A 27,164-nucleotide genomic window follows, 5' to 3' on the forward strand; every position below is an offset into this window, starting at 1 on the left:
ACCGAGTGTAAAAACATCTATTTCACTGCCGCTCCATTAAGCTTGAGAGTATTTATAAAAAATAAGTGAACAGATCTTTTCAAGCTTTTATTTCTTCTGTAGCCACCTCATCTGGTTTGATTTTGCGCGCGCGTGGTGCTCCTAAAACGCGTGCCTGTAGGCCGAACTAAAGAGCGCCATTTTAGAAGCAGGCAAAGATATAACATTCTCAATTAGTGAGCAGGCACCTTAAGCGCGAACGTGGTGAAAGCTTGCCTGACTCAATCATGGTGCACCTTGCGCCCATGATGAACGTCAACTGCTTTCTTGGCATGCGCATTTTAGAAGCCGTGAGACCTAGCAGTGGGGTGACGTTGGGCGGAGTTACGTTTCGAGGAAGGTCCTGCGACTCTACAGACGCCAGGGCGCTGCCCCGCCTCCTGCCAACTGGACCCGGAAGTAGAGGGGAAAGAGAGTTTTGGAATCGAGAGAGTATCGTGCAGCCTAGTGACCCGTACAGAGAGCCCGGCAAACGGTGCTCGGGGCCGCCATGACCAACGGTGAGGGAGAAAGAAGGACTTGGTCCGGTATTCACTGTTACGATCTCCCTTTGGGGTACCTGCCACATGATCTTGCAGTGATTGTTCATGCCCTGTTAATTGGAACAGTGTTCCTTGGCAGTATTGCTTCCTTGTCAATAGGAGAGGGGTCTCTTTGCTGCGCTGTCAGTTTTACGTTATTCCTGCCAGTTGGACTTTATTTAACGCTCCCAAGGTATCGTTAATGTCGTGCGCTGTGGCAGTGAGTGATTTCATTGGTGGGGCTGGGAGATGGGGTCTACAATGTTTAATGGCATTGACAGTTTCTGTTACAACTTTTGGCTTAGATAGATTTGTTTGGTGTTGTGTCACATTGAATTTATGCAGTGCTGAAAATGGAAAACATTTACTGTGGGAATCTTCTCATCCTTGGAGGGGCGCGGCCGTGTGGTGGAGGGGTCGTGGCCCCAGGCTAGATCAAGCAATACAGTATCTCTTCGTAGTCATAGAACCCAATCCTGAAGCTTTGCAGAAAAGCAAATTGATTGGTCACACTACTAACCCTAAGAAAAACAGGTCTGTACATTGCTCGTCTTATATACCAGGTTGGAAAGCTCAAGAAGTATGTGAGGCTTTGACTGTTTATGTATTCAGTTTCCCGTGCTGAATCAACTTATCTGCTTGTTGAAACGTGGGTTGCTTGTGCATGTGATAACTCTTCTTCAGGACAGATCTTGCAGGCAGGATCCCGTTCAGAAACCTTAGTTAACGCACACACAATTAACAAGCAGACCACTTTCAGAAGACTCAGCAGCGCTGCAATCTTCTGAAAGCTGCCAACTCGTGAAGCGTGTGTTGCATGACTGTGGGATAACACGGTTTCAGAGCAGATCTTTGAATGTCGTGTGCAAGGTCTGGGGACAGGGGAGCACACCGCTCTGTCTTGTTCCGGCCCATTTCCTGTGCTGGATTTATGAATTTATTTTTGGATTACTTGTTGGATTTATTTTTGGATTCCTTGTTGGTGGATCTCCATAGTCCAACTTTTATTTTGAGTTTTGACTTCTGTATTGCAGTTTGGGATAGTGCTGACGTGGACCTTTGTGATCCCTAAGAGCTCTCAGGTTTTTCGTGGCCATGATTGAGAAGGCCACACAGTCCTGGGGGTTTTTCCCTTTTCGATTCTGTGACTTGTATTTTTCTCTTAGGCAAACTATAAATCCCACAATTAAAAGAAAAACAGTACTGGATGGCCTTATCACGCATAGCCATGGGATGGGAAACTTGAGAATTCTGGATATTTGTCGGAGAGCCATTCGTGTGCTGCAATCGCATTCTTCTGTAGTTCTTGAGCAGATTTGTGAATTCTGACACTATTGTAGGAGCAGTCTTTGTTGTATTTATTGCAATTTGTGTACAGTGCAACTGAGGCGTATAGTGTGACAGTGGTGTCACAGATGGCAGGATGTGTGGCGGTTCCTATGGTGGCTTCTTGGTGTAAGGTGTTTGCTGGTGTCTCTTGGCATTGAAGCAGTTGATATGATTTGACGTGTGTAATGGACTGTCACAGCTATGACGTCAGTGACTAAACATGGGCAACCTAGATTTGCAGGAAGGGAAAAATGTGTTGGTGGCCATTAAGTTTCCTGATTTGATATATGTATTTGGGTTTCATGAATAGTGCTTAATACCACCTTCAAGCATTTGGTGCGAGTTGGTCTATGTGGTTTCATCTCCAAACTATTTCTGGTGTATACTTTTGGTGGTTGAATATTGCATCAAAGCCTTCTCCTTGTTTTGCCCTTTTATGTTAATGGGGTTCTCCCGACCACATTCCCCTTCCCTTTGCACTTCAATTCCTCCCCCCTTTCACCTTTGTATGCCCCACTGTTAAGAAGTTTAGGAGGCTACCAGCAAACCAATCAAGATAGCATGGAGAGTGGCCAAGGCTTAGTTTCTGGAGAGACGATTGGCGTCAGGAGTCCACAATGAGCCCACACAGTGAAGCAGTCAAGCATTACACATAGTGTGTATACCCCTACTATATGTATTATTGGCCAAAGAATACACCATAAAAGAGAATTACCTGCTCTGTTCTATCACATAATACTACTAATATAAAACGTCTATAAAGTGACAGACAATGCAAAGTAAACACTAGACCAACCAATACCTGAAAGGGAAGGTAAGTAATTAACAATTGCACCAACAGTCCACAGGAATAACAACCCTGACTTATAAAGTCCAACCCTAAATTGATTGGGCCTTGTGCTCAAAAGTTCACAAAGTTCTCAAATACTTTTAGAAGTTGGGAAAAGTTAGGGACAGGGTTCTGTGCATGTGAAGATTGCTCCAGAAGAATGTCCAAGGAGTTTACTGGTGAGTACAAATGCTTTTGGCGCTCATTTGGTGAGTACAAATGCTTTTCTATATTTTTGAGGGCTTTTGGAACAAATGTTACCAAAGCCAAGAGTTGGAAAACAAATCCAAGTTCTTCAAAAACTTTTAAAGGGTGGAGGTGGGGGCGCCAATAAGTATAATTACCACTCATCACCCGAACTCTAATTTTTCCTCAGACTTAGCAGATCGCTGGAGGTAGGTTTTTCCGCCGTTGGTTCCAGTCGAAGATGCCCAGGAACTTTGGGTGCAAGCGAAGTTCCGGTTTGGTCCAGGATCTGTGTGCAACCACTTCTAGTGGAATAATGCAACAGACGCTAATGCAGGACACTTCAAGGCAATCATTGAGGTTAGGAGAGGGGGGGGGGATCCAGCGACAGCCACAGATGGTTGGCAAGAGCAGTCGTCTCAGTAGTTGCGTCCTAAGAACGCTTCTAGTGCCGGACCCTTTGATGCTGGGATGATGGAACTTCGTAGGAAGGCGACTTGCGGGACTAGCTGGATACCACCGAAGTTCCGGGTGAAATCACGGAAATGGTAAGCTTCTGACACAGTAGGCCAAAATAGAGTTGGTTGGCCTACGGACACTTCCGAAGACTCCAAACTGCAGGGATACAGGATGACGTAGAGACTGGTTGTTTCCACCAGTCCAAAGGGTCATAGCACCAGCAAGGCTATTCTGAGATCAGTAGCCAGACAGAGGTCCACCGGGACAGCAGCAAGAGTTGGTTGCCATGCCCCTTCTGGACGGGTCCACAGGTCTTCCTACAGCTGCACAGGATACTTGGATCCTCTTCAGATCTGCTGGAATGGCTGCAGGACTCGTTTTCTTATCCTACATTCAGGTGAGCACAGAAACTCAGCCCACTCAATAGCATATTTGCCCCCACCCCAAACACACCAACAGTGGTCCAATCAGGGACCACTGTGGGTGGCTCGTGCATACACTCCAGAACTGATATAATATGATAGTTTATTTATATTGCGCCTATACACAATGTGTTTCAAAGCGCTTCAAGGGAGGGAACAAGGGAAAATACAATGACATTGTTACAGGCCATGAACAGTAAGGATGTGAAATTAACTATTGTACTTAGCCTGACAACATTTCACATAATGCAAGTGCTAAGCCACAGATAAGGCAGGGTGGGGGAGAGTGGGAAGGAAATGGAAACAGATAGTCGACTACCATACTAGGCCTAATGACATTTCTGGTTGAGCCGGAGAAAAACAAAAGGTGAGGGAGAGGGGTGCAGAAAGGGAGGGGAGGAACAAAACAAGCAACTATCGTACTAGGTCTGACGACTTTCAGATAGTGCTCGAAGGGGGCACGGGGAGGGAGGAAATGACAAGTAAGGGGAGGGGAGGAGGCAAACAAGGTTGCTATCATACTAGGTAAAGGGACAATTCTGTGGATTTGCTTCTGCAGAGATCAGTCGTTAAGTCTGTTTGAAAATGATTAATTTAGAAATTTGGTATTCGTAGGTGACGTATTGTGGTGTAAACTATGCAGGGGAAATGTGTTCTTTCAACCTGCACGTGTTGGAAGTCTAGCTACAGTGTTTTGAATTGATTTTGAGTTGGCTAGCATGAAACCCCAGATAGAGGCCAAGACGAGATAATGGCATTTGCAACTAATGCCTGTAACGGAAAACACATATATTCAGGTGATGAAATAAGGTTAAAGACCACTTTTTTGTAGGTGAGTGATATGAAGGTGTCACCCATGTTCCGGCAGATTCAATTCTGCCTCTGACCAGCACGATAATACATTCTTTCATTTCTACCTAGTCTTTCTTTGGGATTAACTTCTGGATAATGTGTCACATGACAAGTCACGCTTGCCGCTGAGTGGCGTTGGCATCCTCCCATCATGTCGTCGTCCCTGCTTTCTGTGTGATCCTTTGTACGTCCCGGACCTGTAACCAGTTTATGCAGGCACATGGTAAAAAAGATATTGGGCCTTATTACAGAACTGGCAGTAACCCCGCCGGTGCTACCAGCGGGATTTTGCCGGACTCGTAATATTTTACCAGCGCCCAACTTCCCAGTGACACCGGCTCATTACGAGTCCGGCAGCCCAGGAAGTCTGGCGATGTCAAATTTTAAGTCCCCACTCCCATAGAGTCCTGTGGGAGTAGGGACACAGTGCTAGTGCTTCCGTGAACGCTCTGCCTACTGTGGCTGCAGGGTCAGACCTGTCGAGCACAGCAGCCACATCAGGCAGACTCAAAGGGTGCTGGTGAGCTTATCAGCACCATTGTTTCCGCACCGGCAAACTCGTAATGAAGCCCATTGCCTTTATTTTCTGGAAAACCACATTTTTATAGTCCTACCTTGTTTACATGTTCGGAGGTCCACTATGCATGTTCGGAGGTCCACGGGCAAACAACTATTTTCAATGTATTAGACTACATTATAACTTGATAAAGTCTGCTAGAAAGGAAAATTAGTGGAAACACAGAGATGCAGTAAAAATGGGGGGGGGGCGGTTTACAATGGATAATTTCCTACAACTTACTAATATCATATTAACCCCAATATAGCAAAAATTGTGTCCAATTTACAAAGTTTCACCTTAACACTCTGCCATTTCCCATCTTCTAGCATCATTTTTAACACTTCTATATACTTTTTGCAACTTTTCCCACTGTTTTTGTGTCCGCCAACGTCTGTGAACGTCTGACTACTTCATCGCAGACCGGACAGCATCACGTGACCACGCATGCGGCATGATGTGTCTGCAATCACATCTGTGCCTCGAGGACAGTTGGAAATGCACTTCCTGCTGATGTAGGAACTTTCAAGCTCAAAATGTATCCTTGCACAGCTCCTACAAATATTCTTATTCGTCCATTAACAATCTAGCATAGAACACATACTTGGAAGATTAGCAAAACTGCTATTCATCTTGAACATGGCAGTGTCTATTATCATCCCAACTCCCCAAGAGCCACTAACTCCAGCTGGAGGACCTACACAACAAAAAAAAGCGCAATACTTACAAAGACAATGACGAGGATTAAGAAGATGAGAAAGTGCTTACCTCGAGCACCCAGCGAGAATCATGGGTGTTGCAGTTCTTTACTACTGTTGGGAATGTACCAAAGGCTAAAGCTATCAAAGTGAAATGCACTGAGTACTCAGTCGCGGACTACATGGACAGTACTCCTATGGGACCACCTCCATGTGCCGCCACACCAAATCCAACCACTGCAATGCTCTCAGAAAAGTTGTCATTCCTTAGCAAGTAGTAGGCTGTCTTCCTCCCCATCTTCCTCAACCAATACTATAACCACACAGCCTACTTCTGTGGGACACAAAATCCCACCAGCTACCGTGCAAGAGATAAAAGTGGCAGTTGATCCATATGTTTTTCAAAGACAACAGTACTGTGTATATACTGCAACACACCACACTGCGGGGGGAGCAATTTCAAAGCGCTTTTGAGGTTGTAATCAAGGAGCATAAGAAACATTGCCCCCTACCTTAGATGTAACACACAAGCAATATCTTTCCCTGTCCACCTGCCCCTCCCTATTAGTAGTTGGTGCCTGTTCCCTCATTTCCCTCCCAACCTCTTCTGCTACTGCCTACACAGGCAAGTTGATTAGAGCCTGTAGAACTCTACTATCCGCAACCAGCTGCCTCACGCCTGCGAGAGCGCTCATACAATCTAAATTGGATTATTGCAATAGCCTTTATCTAGGAGCGAACAAAACCATCTTAAATAAACTCCAGATCATGCAAAACAATGCGCTCAGAGCAGCGTTGAATCTTCCCAAAAGGGAACACATATCAGAAACTAGAAAGCGCTACAGGTGGCTCTCTATACATGACAAAATTGTCCTAAAAACTATCTGCCTCACTCACAAAGCGCTCAACTACCAAGCCCCCCCCCACCTCACAGACAAGTTCACATGGAAGGTATCCAACAGAATCACTAGATCATCTAACATACCATGTCTGGTGGTGCCAAGATACAATCTAAAAAGAGCCGGAGGCTCCAGCTTCCCGGTATTAGCCGCCCAGCTTTGGAACACTCTCCCTCAGAATATTCAGACTATTCAAACCTTCAACAAATTCAGAAGCCATGTTATCACATGGATACTCAACAAAACACAAAATAACAGCCCTTGATACCACTAACCGCTAGGTGGTCTGCACAACCAGTATGTGTCTATACTATTGCTATGACCTATGTATAATGTTTAATATATATATATATATATATATATATATGTACCATTGTAATTTTTTTCCCTGAATGATCAAACTGTACTCATGTGTACAACTGTCTATACTATGCCATGTAACTATTACCATACTCTAGCGCCCAGTTACCTCCGGGTCAGGTGCGCAATATAAATAAAATAAACAAACAAACTTTCTGACCTCTCCTGCAAAAAAAAAAAAAGAAGAAAAAAGGTTCCTTTAGGAACCACCTTTCACAGTTAAAAAACAACAAAAAGAAATAATCCTATAGACTCCATCTTCTTTACAGTTCTCACAAAAGTAGATGGACTCGATAAGATTCTCCAACATCCATTAGCATTTTGTGTTATGCTAATGCAAATAATTTGGTGTTCATCCCCCGCTCCAAGGGTTGGAACGGGGGATAACTGCCCGGCAGCCCAAGTTATTAGCCCAAGTGAAGCGAGGGCAGATGGCGAGGGCTCTGGGCTGTTATTCCCTGTTCCAGCCCCTGCATTCGGGGATGAAGGCAATTAGCACTCAGGGTGGCCAAAAAAAAAGGATTTTCCTTCCTACCGGGGGACTCGCATCCTGCTATAGGAAGGACAATCCTGTTCAAGATGGGCTCCATTGAAAGGGAAGAGCCCCATCTTCCCTTTCCATGGCAGTCTGCAGGAGGCGAAGAAAAGGAGCAAATGCACCAGTAGCTGCTGAAATAAGGTAAGTAGGGGGTGGAAGAAAATGCTGAAAAAATGGGAAGGACGGTGGGGGGCTAGAGCAGGCCGTTGGGTGGCTTGGAATGCGTGCTTGTACTGGCGGTTCAGGCCCACGTTCTTAGCCAACTTATTGGCTGGCTCCCCCACCGAGGGTGCTAATGGACAATTGTATAGTAGAAAAATATATAAAAGGACAATTTTCTGTCCCAAATACTTTAGCTAGCACACAATAAAGACCATAATTGATTAACCTTTATAACTATACACAGTCTTCACAGTTCCCTTTCCAGGCCATGGATCATTAAAAGACCAGAATGGCAGGTGCACACCTTCACACAAGGCAGCCCTTTTTTTTTTTTTTTTAAATTTTATATTTGTAACACTCCCTCAAGGCCTGCTTTCAAACAGTCACATACCCATCCACAAGTCACTTCCAAAAATTGTACCTATAACTGTATGACCATACTAAGCTTCCACACACCAACTGCCACTTAACTATAACCTACAAATCTTTTGCATCTGCATTTCCCTTATGCAAATTGTACATAATGCTCCTACAAATGCATATATGCATTGTGCAGTGAGAGAAGTGCATAAATGGCAGTGGCAGTATGAATTGGCAAGTGCTCATGAGAACCCAGGAGGGAAATGCCAAGGGATGCCACTGGCTGCCACTGGCTAACTACTGGAGCAGAGGTGTCCCAAGGGTGGGATGCAACTTAACCGTAACATCCTTTCAACAAAGTTTTTTTCTGTCAATTTAATAGGTTTTTATAAGTCAAAATGTTTCATGGTGTTAGATATTTTTTGCAACACGTATTTGGGTCTGTCATTATCGGCAGCGCATGCTGGCGGCGTAAGTCATTGTTCAATTGCATAGGGCATAAGGCTCTACCATGACCATAACCAAACCACTCCTATTATACCCTGCTTCCGAGCTCAGTGTCCACTATGCCCAAATAATGTAACCAATGGCCAGTGCTTAATCCATTTGGCATAGGCTTCGGCCATGCTGCATTCCCCAATAAGCAAATCGCAGTACACATTTGCATTTGACGAGGGCCAGGCCTGCTACCCACACAACAAATCTACATCACTAGTTTTTCTACTTAAATTCATACACTTTTCTAAAATAAAACACAAGACATATTTCCAAAAACATACTTTCGGGTCCTTGCTAATCCTCGTCGTGTACAATTGTTGTAATCTAGTCCACCACTTGAGGCTGTAACCACAAGCAGAATATTTTCCCCCATAAACCTACCGGTTCCGCCATTCTGCATGCCCCAATAACCAAATTACAGTACACATTTCTCCTTGCTAACATCCAAGCCCTTTGCCCAGACACCAATGTGTTATCACTGTGTTGTGTCCTTACATTTTACACTTTTGAAAAAAATATAACACAGGACATATTTGCAAAACAATGCTTTCAAGTTCCAATTTTAAAAAAAACGTTACCACATAGCCTTTCCCTGGTGCCCATGACCACATTAACTCCATTGCTGGTCCCTCGTGGTCCTGTCCAGCAGCCAGATTGTCTGGGTCATGGCCTTAGGCCATGCCTCAGACAATCTGGCCACTGCCCATGGCCACAGGCTATACCTCAGTGACCAAAGGTATTTCACTATTTTTTTGTACCTACACACTTTTCAAAAAATAAAACACTGACACATTTGCAAATAATGCTTTCAGGTCCTTGCCAATGCTCTTTATACGTGTTAGCTGCAAATCTGCCCATGTTTGTTTTTTTTTTCACAAACATTCAGGTTTGGGTCTATAATCTTTATGAAAATGTTTGTTCACATTCCTCAAACGGCAACAAAGTTATAAGCCATCTAAAATTGTCGAGACCCCCGCTCTGATGTTGCCCCCTCTTGACAAAATCCCATCAAATTTCGCAAAAACATTCATACCTAGGTCTACAATCTTTTTGAAAACTGATATGCACATTTTTCAAATGGCACCATATTTATAAGCCTTTAAAAATGTTTGGGATCACTCTAATTTTGTTCCCGCTTGATAAAACAGCACCACACTTTGCAGAACCATCTAGAATGAAAGTCAAAAATGTCATGTAGTTTTTTTGAGTGGCGCCAATGTTATAAGCCATCCAAAAATGGATTTTCACGAACCCTGTAATTCACAAGTAAGCATAGATGCCCCGAAAATTTCAGATGTTCGCGAACATCTCAGGACTGGCCCGGACTATTTGCGGACATCCGAGAACAAAAACTGTAGTGTTTTGGCTTTTAAGGCCATATGCAATCCCATCCTCATCACCCCTCACCTCCCCAGAGATTGTTTGATAAGTTTGACAAATGCAATGCGTTTTTTTTTTTTTAATGTTTTTATTGCAATGTTCGTGGACACTGGCGGATGTCCGTGAATCCAACATGGTGGGTGTTTGAAAAATCTGACGCACTTCACGCTTTGCACCATCCAATTAGCGTGGATGGTGCAAAGCGTGCGATGCCCGATGTCCACGTACCCCATGTTGGCCTCTGAGCCAATCGAAGGCCCATCCGCGGACCGAATAGTGAAGTGAGTCCACAGACCGAACCCAGATAAAGGTAAGTATCCTTCAGTGCGCAACCCTCCTTAAACAAGATAGTTTTAAGTATTGCTGTAAATTACAGGTGTTAGTAGAACCCGACTCAATGATGTTCATTTATTGCCATAAAACAGAAAAGTGATGAATTAATGCTTTTTAATCCATTTTAAACACCGGCAATGCTCTGGGCAACCATGCTTCAACCGAAAGGGGTATACAATTTACAAATTGGGCTTAATCCCACCCCAAAAGAGGTAGTCAAACCTGAACGTGCAGGCCATATCCCCTCTACACGAGACCACATGCGACCCCAGACATGTATTGGTCTTGTTTGGTGTCCTCAGTAATTTTAATGGTTTGCATCATATATTAAACCCGCTAATTTTCTCTGTATTTTCACTGTCTTCGTTGTTAATAGATCCACTTTCAGCAACTAAATGTGCTGTTTTCTCGTTGAATATGTTCAAATGCGCCACTAAGCGTTAGCCTCTGGGTTTCAATTCTTGACCGAGTTGCCGAGATATGCTCAGGTTTTACTTTGCGCTGTGCATATTATTTTATTGTTGGCTTGCTTTGAAATTGATGGATCAGGCGACCGAAAGGTACGATCGGCATAGTATATCGGGCGAAGAGATGTAAAGGCACAGGGAAGCTCATTAATGCCCATTCAAATGAGAATTCTTTGCTCTGGAAGAATCTGCAACAGTACTTTGGACTGAAGACCAATGCATGTGTCTTTATGGCAATTAATGTGTATCCTATTGCTGAAAGTTTGGTACACATGGGCTGGCGATGCTTTATCCAAATGAGGGCAAGTGACCTTTGCCTGTGACTAGTGGCCTACAACGACATTTTGCACCCTGATATGGTTAACAAACTCAAGGCAGTGGTGACTAAAGTTTCTCTTTGGCACTTTTCTAGCAATCCACAACACATTTCGGGTGTGTACAAGGTGGCATACTGGTTTGCTCCCTAAAATGCTTGTTTCTCTTCATCAAAAACGACCTCAAAAACACGATTCTCCCTTTTTTAACCTTTTCAAATTTCTGTAACAGAAGGTTCTCTGTAGAATCAATAGGATGCTATCTTGCTCAAATTCAGGTTGTAAACTTACCATTTGCGACATTTCTGTTGGCTAGAACATGTTGTGTTCTAGATTTAAGAAGGAAAATGTATCTCAAATGGACCTAATGCTATCATTTGTATGCAGCTATAATGTTGCTTGAAACAAAACCCCACCTTGGAGGGTTGTTCCCTCTGCTATCCTTCCCAATGCATTTGATTTCCACGAACTCTACCTGACCACAAGCCCACTTGCAAAGACCGTATTGCAGCTATTGAGGCTGCAGGGGCCATTATAACCAATTGGTGCCTAATCCTCTTCGTAAATCGGGGGATGCTCCTGGGGCACTCGTCAGGTAATGAACTGGCCTTCCACCTGGTCTCATTCCCGTACTGTATGATAGTTTACACAGTCCCAATTGCGGTCCGTCGATGGACCTGGAGTGATCTTACTTGTCAATCCTCACGCCGTTGATGTGAACTTTAACTTGAAAGACGCACATCAGTTCTTGGCTTTTAAAGCAGCTATACACCTAGATTCCATTCCATGTCTAGGGTTATTGTGGGATACCAGCGTCCTTGTTAAGTTTCTGCGGCCAGTTAGATGCCGCACATCATCTTGAATACTTATGAGTGACATTTTATGCCCGACTAGTAGATTGAAACTTTGCCCGTGGGTGCAAGATATATTTGTGACTGTGTTGAGGACCACTAGGAAAGTGTGAATAAGTATTGCATTCATAGCTCTTAAACCTTTGACAAATCTATAGGTGTTTCTTCCTTGCTCTTTGAGCAGCAGAATCGGGATGTTGCAAAGGCTAAACCTAGGAACTATAATTAAATGATAATGTCCGGATCATACTGCTTTTTCTCTTGTGTGACTTACAATAAGGCCAGGGATACCGCCCAGTATTTTTACTGGAAGCGCTCAAGAAGACTGTTAGGACTGCAGAAGATACTGCACTGTTGCTTATACAACCAGTCTCTTTCTAGCAAGCTGATGGGTGCTGAAGGTCTGAGGAGGAAACCGTGTTGGTCTGTGATTGGCCCAAGGGTAATAGATGCTGGTTAAGAAAATGGGTGTTGAAAAGGGTTATTTAGAAATGTCTGCTGCGTTGACGGTTTTAGATAAAGGAATGTGTGGGAATTAGTGCGACTAAAAAGCAGACCCACAGGCTCGCTTTGCAGCGCAACCAGGGATTGCTTGCCCATCAATTTCACACTGCACATAAGGTCCGTTTTAGTATACGGGTATCAAGGCGTACATAGGGAGGTCTTCTCTCAAACTGTCTCAGCATTGTTCCTCTTTTGGCAGGTTGTTGTTGGACTCATTTGGAGGGAATTTCAGAGCATTGGGTATGGGGTAGGTTCCCTGTCTAGCGGGGTGGGGGGAGAAGACTGTTTGGAAATTCATTCTTCTAGTGCCCTACCCTCTTGAAATAATTGCAAATCATTGAATCCTGATACTCTCTGGGATTGCCCTGCTGGGTGCAAATCGTCACCAACTGAGCTGGAGTTTAGGTTGGGGACTGTAGACAAGAGTTTGCATTCGCCCACTAGCCCGTGTCGTCGGTTATCCTGATGCCTGGATGCTGAGTGAAAATGGTCTTCGGTCATGCTGAACATCTGGGGATTCTCCTTTTTCGTGTCTACACTTGCTGCTCCCCTAATCTGTCTTTCTTGTGAATGCCTCTGGTGTAGTGTGTATAATCCTATTTTGGGCTTTTTCTAATGGGTTTGCTATTCCGAGGTATGCTGCCTGCCGATTAAGTCACTGTAAAACCTCCAGAGACCTAATTATCTGCATTAACTAATGCATGTCGGTTCAGGTAGGATTATGGCATTGAATGACCATTTGGATCTCCTCTCTGAGGCTCTGCCCAGATATTCTGGACGTTTTTGGCCAAGTTTCTAAAGTCAGCTAGAGTCAATGGGGAAATGGAAAGCAACAGATATCTTTGTAAACCTGGGGCCAATAGCCCCTCCCGAAGTGGGGAACAGGGGATCATGAGCGCTCTCTGTGGGTGCTAAGCATCGCTATGGATGTCTGGTGCTAAACCGGTATGGTTTGTCAGATGGTGGCCGCAATGCCGTCTGCGCCCCTGAGGAGCTGGCGAATGTACATTGGTGAAAAAGTCTATTCGATTTTCTGAGGTTTCTTAGTTGTCCTAGTTGTCTACAATTTGCGGACAAATTAGTGGAGAATTCATACCATTTTCTTTCACCCTGTCCCCTTATTTGTTTAATGTTTAATTTGGCCATGTAATTTCTTGTTGGAACTTCAACCCCCTTATTTTGGATGCTGTTTGATAGCTTTGGCTTTCACAAAACGCATAGCATAACTCCCACCCCTCCCATTCCCACCATTGCCTCTGACTTGTCTATGCTTTCTTTGATTCTAATGAGCACTTCAAAGTGGATAACCTTTCCAAGTAGGTCACCTCAAGCAGGAATTGCATGTGCGTAATCTCCTGCTTCAAGTGGTGCCTATCTTCGATGTACTTGCACGTGGCACTAATATTCTTCGCAAGAATGTGAGCAAGCATGCCTTTAGGTGGTGTGGCTCGCCTGCTTTGACGTACCCATGGCCCCATCTGTCCCTTTTTTCAACTTTACTTTCTTCACACGCCTCGGTTCCACTCATACTCTTACTCTATGATCTTTGTGATCCCGAAAGGCAAGGGGATCAATTCGCCAGGTCGCCAAGTGGTCCTGAATGGGATTTAATGGCACACATACTTTACTCGCCCGACCTGACCCTTTTTAGAGCAGGAGGAGGACGCAGACACTGGTGTCATGATGCCTACCCCCGGGCAACCAGACCAAGTCCAGCAACCCCGGAAGCAGGCATCATGTTGCCCAGAGAAAACCCAGCAACTCTTGTTAGGGGCTATATGGGTACAGTCCTGGCATCTATAGCACCCGGCTCATATGGGGGAACAGTTGCGCCAGGCTCATATGTTAAAACTTCCTGATGCAGACCATGCTGCAAGAGATCCAAGCCCATGTGAGGCTTGGAAGGGACTACTTTACCTAGGGACTATTTTGTTACTCGGGTGTGGTTGTAGAGGAATACTTACCTGGGACTACTTTGGAGGCTATTTAAACCACGCCCGAAGGGCAGCACATGCTTCGCGTTATTCTTCATCCAGCAGCGTAAAGCTCACCGTGTCTGCAGTCCGCATCCAGCCTCGTTCCACGCCTGCCTCGAGTCCAGAGCTCCTAGAAAGAAGAGAAAGCTTAGAACAAGAACATTGTTGGGTTTCTTACCTGATTCCGGATTCATTGCATCTTTGTACGAGAAAAAGACTTTATTTTAAACACGGCGCATCGCCAGCAGCAGTGCCGCGCCATACTCGCCGTTCCTCGCAGCATCTCTACTATCCGGCGCTGTCTCCATCATTAAGTTGCCGCATTCCAGCAACTAAGGGGGACAAGAAAACAACAAGGTGAGCCGAGGGGAAACAAATGAGGACAATCTCTTGCCACCATATACTTACCTGATTTTACCGCCAGAGGTATTATTCACCAGCACGCCAAATCTTCTTACGCCGCACCTGTAAGAAAAGACCGCAGCGAGTTAAACTTTGACATCATTTAACGGACAGTGTGGAATAGCACAGACTCTTACCAGAACGCTTTCAGCTGCCACAGAACTATCTTCATTTGGGTCTAAGCTGCAAGATAAACAAAGGAATTGGACAAGAGTGATTATTCAGACATTTTTGAACTCTTTAGAACTATATACTTACGGCCCTTCGCCAGGGGTTTTGGAGCCAAGATTGTCTAGAACTCTTCCAATATCCTCAAGCCAGTGAAGTAACTGGCCTTCAACGCGCCCCTGCTTTCCTCGCAGGATGGAGAGCTCATCATTCAAAACTATAAGGTGAGCTTGGCGAACGGGAATATCAGAGGTGATAAATGGGGACGCAGTGAGGGGCTATTACTCAACTCAACGGGTGGCCTATACCCTTGGTGGAGACCGCGGCTGTCCAGTTCCACCCGACACCCCTGTGGGAACCAGGTGAGCGTAACAACTGGGTTGACATTTCACTTCGTTATTAATTAAATGATAGGGAAAGATAGGTATTTTTCTTATCGTGATGCGTTATTGCTGCCTATATAAATAGCTAAGGTGCTTGTCAATTGTCAGGCTGTTGCGCAAAAGAACAGTAAGTCTTCTGTCCAAAAACCTAAAGCTAACTGACCCTACCACTATTCTAATAAGGCTAGGAGAATGTCGCCCTTATCCTGCTGGTCTCTTCTTGAGTTGTGTGCCCTCTACTGTCGGGATCTTGTTGTTAGTCTATTCTCAAATAATCTTTGGCCATCTTCTGAACAAATTCTTGTAACTCTTTCATACTATCCTTGAGTTTTATCCCAAATGAAATGTCTTTTGTCTCTCTGTAACATTCTGTCTTGTGTGGGGTAGGCTTTCTTGACCATCAATGTTCCCCCTTTCTTGGGTTAACTTGCTTTGTGTGATTTATCTTTTAAGGGCTTCACTAGCCTTCGCTTCATAGAATTCTCTTTCTCTCATTGTAGTACTCTTGTCTCTATTCTATTCCACTCTTCACTTAATGTATGGGGTAATTTTCCCGTTTCCCCAGGTTCTGTATCCCAGTTTTACTAATCTTTCTCTCAGATTCAACTGCGATTCTCTTACTCACAATATTATAGTTCCACTTGACCGGCTTTATATCCACTCTCTCATCAATTACACTGGGACATGTTTCCCTTGTTGAGTAAGGATTCCTGCGGTGGACTTCCAAGACTCCCCTTCTCCCTGTTACCTTGATAGCTGCAGTGGAGTGTCTTCGGGGCCAGCGCTGGTTGGGTTCTCGTGGTTCACTCTTTCTCTGGCTTTTAGCTTTCATTGGCGTCCCTCTCTTTGTCGGCTTCGAATCTGCAGTCAGGTTTTCCTGCTTGCAACCAGCCGGCTTGCAGTTTTCTCCACATTGTGGTTTCGGCGTTGTTGACTCGGCGCACTACCCACCACGAGGCTGTCGTGGTCACGCTACCACCGGGATTCGGATCCTGTCTTCTCACTTCCTCCTTCCACATAGACCCTGGACCACTAGCATCCCACTCTTAGATTGAGAGCACTTCTTGATGTCTCGGGCTCCGCGGCCCTCTTCGACTCCACCTCTCACAAGGGTTAAGGTGGAAGGAGTCTTCCCATGTGTGCATACACCTTCTTCTGCCTTGGCTACTCATCCCCTTTCAGCTTCTTCGTCTGTTATATGAAAGAGATTCTCTTTCTTGTTGGTTTATGTATAAATGTTTTTTTTCTTTTTTCTACATATGCCAACATCTAATGGAAGCTGAGTATTGCACATGAAGTTTTTGAAAAGGGACATCGACCAGCCGTGACTGTAATACTATCCCTAGTGTGACGTACGCATGATCCCTCACGCGTCTCGGTCCATACGATAGGTTCCGCCACGTTTGTAGCTTCACCTACTTTAGTGTTAAAACTCATCCAAACCTCTTCTGTCATTTGCATTCAACACACTAATTCGACTGCTGTTTCCCCGGAACATCTCAGCGGCTGATACCGGCTTCCGGAACAGACGTACTGTTCAGATGACAGGCTTCAACCTATCCAGGAGGGAGAGCGAGGGGGGGGGGACTGATTCTTTAAGAAAAAAGGATGCATACCCCATTTCCGCCCGCTACTATTTTTGTCCTGCTGCCTCAATGTCAGTCTTCCACTATGGAGCACACCCCTTTTAGTTCTGTCCCAAGTGCAACAGAAAATTCCTGTGGATCAACAAACTGCCTTCCACGTGACAACCTCGAATCCTGTTGTGTGGTGTGAAAGCTCTTTAGGCCCAAAACCCTAAAGGAGCACCGGACCAAGCAGTGGGCGACATGTGCCATGCCGGCGGAAACAGCCACTGGGATATTCGAGCCCGACCTCGAAGGACGAAGTAGCCGAGACTCCAATTCGGAGCACAAGGACACTGCCATAGGACAATCTAGTTCCTGCATACCTGTCCCCAGCCTCGAAAGGCAGTCACAGTGAACTGCTATGAGGAAGGACTCTGGCGATGCCGGCGTACATGCACACACTTCTCCCATAAACGCATACCCCCTAGCTGTTTGTCGACGGAGGGCCGCACGCCGTCGGTTGGCACCTCCCTGCTCAGCGAATTAACACAGACCGTGCCGGCTGTGTTTCCGACTACGTGCTTACCACAAGGTGCTCATGCAGACACTCTGGTGTAGGCTGCCCATAAACACTGCTCGATGGCTGAGGTGGAGATGCAGAAACAGCAGCCAAAGAAGCACAAACCACATTCTCGCCCAGAAAAACACCACAAGGAGCCTTCTGCTCCTGGTAGACAAGCCTGTCAGGACTCTGAAAACTGAGGATGAATCCTCACCTCTGTCTTCCGACCTCAATAAAAGGTGCCCTCGGGAGAGCCCCAAAGACACTCCTGGAGTGGATTACCTGGTAGTAACACCTCCTTTGGCCTAACGGTCACTCCAGAGCCCCCAAGACACATCCCGTCTGCTGTGCCCTGAACCCAATCACAGCTTGAGGACACCATGGGTAAAATGTCATTCTTTGTGGACTACATGAGTAAGCTGCCCACTCCCTCAAGGCCTGCTGAGCAGCCTCCTATACCTCCTCCAGTGTCGGCAACACCCTCTCTCCCTGCCCCAGCCGTGCCACCCATTGAGCCTTCACAAGGATCTCTTTATGGGAACATGCAGTCCACACAAGCTGACAAGGACATGTGGGTGGGTATTCATGGTGAACCCTTCTGCCCGCCCCTCCACAGCCAAGCGGGTGAGGACTACCTGCTTTCACGACCAGGACCACACAGACCCCGTCTTTGTCGACCCTGTTGACCCCTCCGTAGTTGAGGGCGGTCACTCTTCTCCTATTGCAGACCAACCTCTCTACAATGAGCTGCTAAAAGAAAGGGGCTGCTCACCATTTTGGCATCAATACCGTCCTCGGTATTGATGCCAAAATAGTGAGCAGCCTCTTTCTTTTAAACAGCAGTCCTGCAGGGACCGACTTAGTTGAAGATCTTCTCAACGAGAAAAAGCCTGTTATCTAGGCTATTCCACTCCTGGAGTCCATCAAGAAAAGGGTCTCTCCGCCCCCTTCTACTTCTCTTACTAGAGCGGTTAACCCACGGTGGAAAAAACCGTTCATACTCTCATTTACATCCCCTCTACATTAGCGGTCACGTCAAGCCAGATTCTCTGGTGGTGGCCATTAGCAGAGTAGTGCACCTCCCAACAAGGAGTGCAAGAGACTGTATATGCACCAGTAAGTGCACAAAAGTGTACTGTTAACTTTCCTGGTCGGATCGCTATCATGCAGTGGGATTGCCGAGCAGCAGCGTTTCTTAAGGAGGAAGTAATTTGGAGTAACACACAGACTTTGCCCGACTCTTAAGTAACTATTATCTCGCTAAGCCAGTTGCATCTGTTTTGTGACTCTTTTGGCTCAGCCCCCTGACTGAGTCCTTGGTCCAGCCCTGTAAGATTTGAAATACCCCTTGGTGATGTCAGAGAATCACGTGTTCAACTGACACTAGTTTTCTCTTTCTTCTCTCACTAGAACGGAGTGATTGGCAGGCATTAGGAGGTCCCTCCCTACCTACCCTGTGAAGCACTGAAATACCCATCATACAGCGCACCACGCGCGCGCACCAGTAAGTGCACGAAAGTGTACTGTTGACTGTTCACTGTGCGCGGTGTGCTGTATGAGGTAAGATATTGAAATTTTATTAATATGCAGATGGGTGATAATATACCACAAAATACTATCATTAGTGGTATTAAAGCCATGCACAAAGGTAGGGCGAACTGTGCATGTAAAAGGAAGATAATTTCACAACCAGGGCTACTAACAGAATGTAAGCCAGCTAAAATGACGACATTTTTTAGTAAAATAGAATGCCCGGAAACCAAAACACACACAAAAAGTGATTTAATAATGACCCCAAAGAGGTTGAATGTAGTGCATCAGAAATTATGGATGAACTATCAGCGGCTTTTCCGTGTATTGGCAGTACGTTTCTGTCCCAAATGCTAAAACCTATAGGATCTGCCCAATATAAATGTAGCAATGCGCTACTTAGTAATAGCACAGTATTAAGCCCTATAACTGACATGTTGACTGAATCTTTTGTGGAAGAAAAAGTAGATGAAAATGATGAAATGCTAAACCCAGGAGAGAGGTTTGAGATTGATGCCAATTCTGGCTTAATAGTTATAAGGCAAGCTCGTCTGGCAATTGACAACTATATTCCTGATAAAGTGATTGATAGGATGTCTGAATGTAAACCTAATGTCTTAAAGGCTGAGACATTAGATGAAACAAGCTTTATAAGTATGAACACAGAGGAGTTATTTCAAGCCTTGAAAAACGCCTTAGTTACGATTGTGTAACAATGTGAGTCCATAGAAGTTAAGTTAGCTATACACTCATTGCTACTATGTGATATTAGTAGAAGAAGTAAGAAAAAGATGTGTGATAAAAGCATGAACACTAACATAGAAATGGAGAGTGGAAATGTATGCGACTGTTTGAACATAAATGGCCAGAGAAAATTGAGGTAGCCTCTGGAAAGAAATAATGAATATACAGTGTCAGAGTGTATTCCACCTAAGAAGGGTAAGGGTAGCAAAGGGAAATTGGAAAACATGTACTCTAAAAGACAAACAAGACAGATAAAATCTAAGAAGAAAATAAGATATGGACAAGGAGCCATGTATAGTACAAGAAAGACAAAAGGTGCCAATAATGGTTGTATTATTGATGAAGATGATATAATTGAGTTCAATAAAATAGAAATACCTGAGAATGAATCTAATAAGGGGAAATACCATGGAATTGGAAAGCATTATCGAATTTTAAAGAACCAAATTATGTGGGTGAACATAAGGTTGCGATTGCATGAATCTGGGATGAATGATAGCAGTAAGAATAAGACAAAGATAAAAGAAGGTTAATGATATTGATATTGGAGAATTTTTCATGAAATCATCTAAGCTACATTCAGGTAAAGCCAGTGAGGAATGGCAGGGTGCCCCCAAGAAAGTGGCAATACGAAAAAATAAAAAGCAAAAGAGCTTGGAGCGTGCTGAGGATATATTGATGGATGTACATAAGCTCTATGAGAATCCCTCACGTTCTAGTGATGAAGGGGCAAGTAAAGAATGTATCAAAAACACTAAAGCATGGAGTGGTAAGGGGAACATCAATGGCACCCCGCAGAATATTGAAAAGGGTAATGAAATGAGCATTAAAACAAATAAGGAGGTAGATGACATGAGCAACATAATATTGGCCCTACAATTAGAAAAAGTAGACACTAGTGAGATGATGGTCCTTAATAGACATCATATTCTCACAATATGTGCAGCAATCATACCCTTGCGGATGATTGTTTCTGACGATTCCAAAATAGTGAACCAAGTGGTAAGCTAAGCTCTTCAAGGCTCATCACTAACGTCTGGTGTTATGAGCAGTCAATACATGATTTTATACTGAGTCCGAAAAAGCATTTTGAGAAGGTTATACATGTAATGAAAAATACATCCAGAAAGTAAAATATGAGGCTAGTAAGTATACTCAAGAGTAAAGAAAAAAGGGTGACCAAAACAAATTTAAAGTTAGTTTATGTTGAGAAACCAAATAGACCGATTGATAAAGAAATCCCTGATGGTTATTGGCAGAGGCTCCCCACAGTATTTAAATCCCACTTTGAAAACTGCTCCTGATGAGGTGGAGATAATTCCATCTTGAAATACTCGAGGAAATGCCCACTATACAAGCGAAGATGGTCTTCTCGATAACATTGCTAAGTTTAGAATTTTGGCCTTGCAGGAGACGTGGCTTATTAAGGAATACGAAATTGATGGTCGTAGTAATCATGTTAGTAATGCAACCCAAGGATCTAGAGGACGGCCTTAGGGAGGATTAATGACCTCCATTAAACAGCAATGGAGTGGGATCAAACATAAGGAATCCACTAACATGATTTTAGTAGTTATTGTAAAATGCATGGCGTCAACTATGGACAAACTTACTTTTGTCAATGTATAAAATCCGCCCGGTGGAAAGCATAACAAAGAGAATATATTAACTTTAACCAAAATCCTGGTGGAATATGGAAGTAAGATGCCGGTTATCATTGTTGGAGATCTAAATGTAACACTTAACTTTGAGACAGAATGTATAAATGATGAATATAATTCTGAACCGTTCATTGATTGCTACTATAAGAAGGAAAGCAAAGCATGGATCTCCCTCTTTAATGAATTCCAACTAACCTTCCTGAATGGTAATACACTCAGGGATGCTGAGAAACAAGTGACTCGGATATGTGGCAGTAGTGGGAGTACGCTGGACTGCATGATGGTGAATAAAAGGGCACGTATGCTGGTGCGTGATATGGCTGTTGGATGTAGAGAAGAAAGTGATCCTCTTCCTCTTTACTTCTGCATAATTAACAAAAATACAGCTACCAATGAGTATCAAAAGAATGGGGATATTGAGGTAAATAATGCAGGCAACCGTATAAAATGAAACCCTAGAAATATTGAGCAAGGGAATGAGACGGCTATACCTTTGTTGGAAAGCTTTATTGAAATGTTTGAATGTAGCCCTTTAGATACCATGAGTAATCTAATTAGCGACTTTGAACATGTGACTGAAAATATAAAAACCGCTATAATGAGAAAAAGAAGCTATAGATCGGTGGGTGAAAAATTGAATCTGGTACATCAAAAGCGATTTGATAATGATATACATAAGGGAAAAAAAAAGCTTAGAAAGAATATCCAAAAATGTATAAAGGAAAATGGTACAAATGCCATAGATAAGATAAATGAACTTAAAAAGCAGCATAAAAATTGGCAAAAATATAATTTGAAAAAGAAGAAAGAAGGAATATGGCTGACTTTGGCACACACGTCTAAAAATAGAAATAGTAAAACCATGTGGGATATTATAAATAGTAAACAAGAAAAGTCACTCCCGATCAATTGTGTACCTGAGAGTGGATGGACTACCTATATCAAAAATATGTTAGGTACTTTGGCCAGTGAAGAAAATGAGCTACAGAATGATGCTGCGGTGTGGAAGGGAACATTTACTGTAGTCTCATTGACAAACTTGATAAGGAGAATACCCTCCGACTGCTGTATATGATACAATTGCTATACAAAGATACATCAGTCAGAGTTTGTCTTGATATAGAGGAGAGACTATCCGAAGCCATTCCTACGCTCCGTGGAGTAAAGCAAGGCTGTACGTTAGCGGCCATATTATTTAATTTGTATTTGGCAGACTTTCTAAGAGGTGAGGAATACCCAGAGGTATGACATTAAGATTGGGATACTACAACTTGGTTGGCTAGGGTATGATCTCCTTTTTATTAGATTATACACCCAAGGTACTCCAACCTAAGGTGGAGGAATTGGTAAAATCTGCCTCAGCGAATGATGTGGTGGTCAATATAGAGAAAACCAAAATCATGACGTTTGACTATAAAAACTTGAATAAGAATCAAAATGTAAAATTGGTGATAGATATGAGACAGCTTGAAGTTGTTAATGAATATAAATATTTGGGTGTAATAATGGATAACAAGCTTAATTGGAAAAAAGACATTGGAGCGAAACAAAGCGTAAATGCATGATAGCGACCATGGCATTAAGTAAATGTATTGGAAACTAAGGAAATTTCTCAGTGAGCACAGTGTTCAAAGTATATTCTGCTAAAATTGTATCATGCATGCTTTATGGAGCAAAAATCTGGGGGAGTCTTTTTAAGAAAGAGCTGAAAGCATTCAAAGCCAAATTGTTGAAGATACTAATGAGAATGCCCAAAAATCTCTCAGATTAATAGATTCTATTAGAATGTGAGTTGCCAAGTGTGAATATTCGTATTGAACTGACGGTGGCCATGTAATATGTTAAGCTGACTAGACTTACTAATGGTACCTTTTGTGGTAAAGCTCATGGAACAATATGGAAGTGTACAAAACAAGGTTGACTTTGTTACTCTTAATAGATGGAGAGGGGTCTATTACAAGTGGATTAAGAATGATGGTGCCAGATGGCTGTTGTATTCGATCAAACAGATTAAGCAGAAACTAAAAGTCTGATATATGATCTGGACCATGAACAAATGTTAGTAAATCTTGGGTCAAAAGTAAATAGTGGACTATTTCTTGGCCATCTATCTATGAGGGAAAATAAACCAACATATCGGTGTGCATATCCAGATTGTAACACGATCCGTTGGTACCTGATGTTCAAATTTAATATTTGTAACGTGCTTGTAATTCTGGGGGCCAAACTCGGCATCCAAAAAGAACTTGGATATTACACACTATGTGGCGTGAATACTCTTGGAAACAGCATACCATATAATATGTGAATGTGACAGCCTAGATGAGCTACAAAGTAAACATTTGATGAAATATAATAATATGTACATGTGTATTATGTTGTGTGGCGAAGATTACTTGATGGAAATGACATGAATTACATTTTTTGTGATATTCTATGCAATGATTTTAGATATTTTAAAAGAGCTATCAAATGACATATTGATGTTTTACTGGTGACGTATTAACCTTTTTAGAAGCTTATGAGTTGTATTTGTGATTTTATGAGATTTATATGCAAAACTTTAATTGTTAAAAGCATATCATTAAATGAACATAAACGTATATGCTAGGTAAGCGTATCACAACCTCTGCTGCATACCCTACCAAACTAGCAAACTCCACCTTACTGGTCAGCTACAGCATGCACCCAGTGGGATGAGGTATCATGGCATCTGGACTGAGTTCTGGAACCGGTGCACTCCCACCTTCTTGAAGTCACCACCGTGGGTAAACCTGTCTCCCAAAACATTCTGAAAAATGTCTTGGATTCTGCAGACACCTCAAGAAGGGTCATTGCAGAGGGTACTCTCCTGAAAAGAAGTTCTGGCTTAGAGACGCAGGGTTTAAGTGGAGACACAGACCGCCTTGATTAACATGCCCTTCGAGGAGGGTCTCCTCTTTGGCAAAGCTGTTGACGACCAGCTGGAGATGGTGAAAAACGAGCATCAAACAATCAAGACCCTTGTTCAGATTTCCAACAAGCCCTTTGTCCCGAGGAGAGTGTTCAATACACGCTCAAACCTTTTGGGCACACGGCTTAGGAAAATTATGCCAAGCTGGAGCAAGCACATCTGGTGCCTCCTTTTTCAGCCTGCATGTTCAGATTTCCTACCAGTACCAGCAGCATGGGTTTTGCCGTGGGAAAGGACGAGGCAGAGCTGCAGCCTCTAGGGGCGCAGCAGCCCCTGCCTCCAAATGACAGACCAGTCCATGTTCTCTCCCATGTGTCCCCAGTCAGGGGTTGCATTTGCCCAGCAATGGGAGTGAAAAACTTTAGACCGCTGAGTTCTTCGAAACACCTTGCCACCATCCACCGCGTGCAGGACGAATGTCCAATGAACACATCCACATCCTCAAGGAGGAGATCCATATCCTACTACAGAAGGGAGCCTTGGAGCTGGTGCCCTTCAGGGAACAAAATATAGGTATTTATTCAATGTACTTCCTTGTTCCAAAGAAAGCTCTAACAATGCGCCCTGCAAACACGTATGTTCAACCCCAAAAATTCAGGATGACAGCGCTGCAGGAACTCATCCTACTATTGAGCATGTGGATTACATGGGAACATTGGACATGAAAGATGCATACTTTCATATTTCAATGTTGCCAGTGCACCAAAAATATTCAAATTGGGAAGCAAGCACTACCAATTCAAGGTGCTACCATTTGGCAGTGCATCAATCCCCAGGGTATTCACAAAGGTCCTACCAGTGTTGGCCACTCACTTGCAAAGTTAGTGCATTCCAGTTTACCCTTTCTTAGGCGACTGGCTAATTCCCAGGCACTCTCCCGAGAGGTACCCTCAAAACACGCAGCAATCAATCAATCTGCTGTTTCGATTGGACTTATTTTTGTTTATGGAGAAGCCCAATGTGCCCAGCCAAGTAAAGCAATTTCTGGGGGCACTAAACAACACAGACATCAATCCAGTCTACCGCTCCGAAGAGAGGGTCCAAAACATGCTGTTTCAAACACCTTAGTATGTAGCCCGTCAAGTGATGGTACGAAAGGCGATGCGCATGTTGGGGATGATGGCTTCCTGCCTCTATCTAGTGCCTCACGCCAGAATGTGCATGCATCAAATGCAAGAGTGGCTCAGTGGTCGCAAGCAAGCAGGTTGTGAGATGAGCAAGTGGTGGTTTTGCAACCTCTAGGTCAATCCCTACAGTGGTGGAACAGAGACCATTTGCTAACGGGGTAACCGTTCAACACACCAACGATCAAGGCCACTCTCGCAACAGATGCACCTGTGAGTGGGTGGGGCGCTCACTACCTGCATCTCACTGCTCACGGCCTGTGGACACAGGCGCTTACCAGGATGCATGTGATGCTTCTGGAACTAATAGCGATTCTCAAAGCACTTCAAGCCTTCAAGACTCCGCTAGGGCACAAGATAGTGCTATTCCTTACTGAGAATACCACAGCCATGTTTTATGTAAACAAATAGGGGGGGGAGGGTGCACATTCTCCAGGGCTGCCCAAACTAGTCCAGAACATCTGGCAGCGGGCACTGCATCACATGTTCCTCGTGGCACAACATGTTCCCGGGGAACTCAATTTTCTGGCAGGAGTTCAATGCTACCCTCAGAGCACGAATGGGAACTAAACACAGATGTGCTAACGTTTTCTCAAACTAGAGGTTCCCAGAGATGGACCTTTTTTTCTCAACCCTGCAAAAACTTGCAATGCCAAGATTATGCGCCCAGGTTTCCCCAGAAAGGATGCACTTATGATGAACTCGCCAGGGAGATTTGCATATGCTCGAACAGCCCCCACCCACCCCATCACCTCTTCTCAACAAAATAGTCCACAAGCTTCACCAGGAAGAAGTACCGCTGATTCTAATGGCTCCAATGTGGGCCCGCCAGCTGGTTCCCACATCTACATATGATGTCGCTGTGTCCTCCCATGAAACTACCCTGCACACACAACCTGTTAATCCAGATTCAGAGAACACTGCTGCACCCATGCCCTCAGAAGCTGAATTTGGCAGCTTGGCTCCTGAGGTCATAGTTTAGTTCCCTTAACCTAGACCAAAGATGCATGGAAATCCGCAAGGAGGCACGCAAGCCTAACACAAGGCACTGTTTTTATTAACATATGGAAACGCTTTGTGTTATGGTGCAGGACAGTCTCTCAATCCAACTGATTGTTCACGGACCAATATAATCTACTACCTACTTGACTCAGGATTAGTCATTAACTCACTCAAAGTACACCTAGCAGCTCTCTCCGCTTACACCACGTCTCGGAATAAAATGTTGTGGTGGAAGGTGCCCGTAGTTGAGGCTTTCATAGAGGCTGTCAAAAGCTGTACCCTCCCGTCTCTAATCCTGCTCCCGGCTGGGTCCTCCAATGTCGTACTCGCAAGGCTCATGTGGGGCGGGGGCCTTCAAGCCTATGCACAGTGCCAGCCTTAAACATCTGACATGCAAGACAGCCTTCCTCATAGCCCTTACCTCTATCAGAAAGGTAAGCGAACTACAAGCTCTGTCAGTACAAGACCCTTTTGTAGTTATACACCAAGACAAGGTGGTGGTACGCACACATCCTCACTTCTCAACCAAATTCA

The 27,164-nt window shown here is 44.1% G+C and overlaps 1 protein-coding gene across 1 annotated transcript in view; it reads left to right on the forward strand.

Moving 5' to 3' along the window:
• Positions 1-266: 266 nt before the first annotated feature.
• Positions 267-27,164, forward strand: part of TMEM167B (transmembrane protein 167B) — a 60,727-nt gene continuing 33,829 nt past the window's right edge. The window contains exon 1 of the mRNA XM_069633534.1: positions 267-539. Coding sequence (XP_069489635.1) covers positions 530-539 — 10 coding nt within the window. The 5' untranslated portion in view covers positions 267-529. The remainder of the gene's footprint in view (positions 540-27,164) is intronic.

Source organism: Ambystoma mexicanum, chromosome 13, assembly GCF_040938575.1.
Source record: "Ambystoma mexicanum isolate Mex_15411 chromosome 13, UKY_AmexF1_1, whole genome shotgun sequence".
Classification (NCBI taxonomy): Eukaryota; Metazoa; Chordata; class Amphibia; order Caudata; family Ambystomatidae; genus Ambystoma; species Ambystoma mexicanum.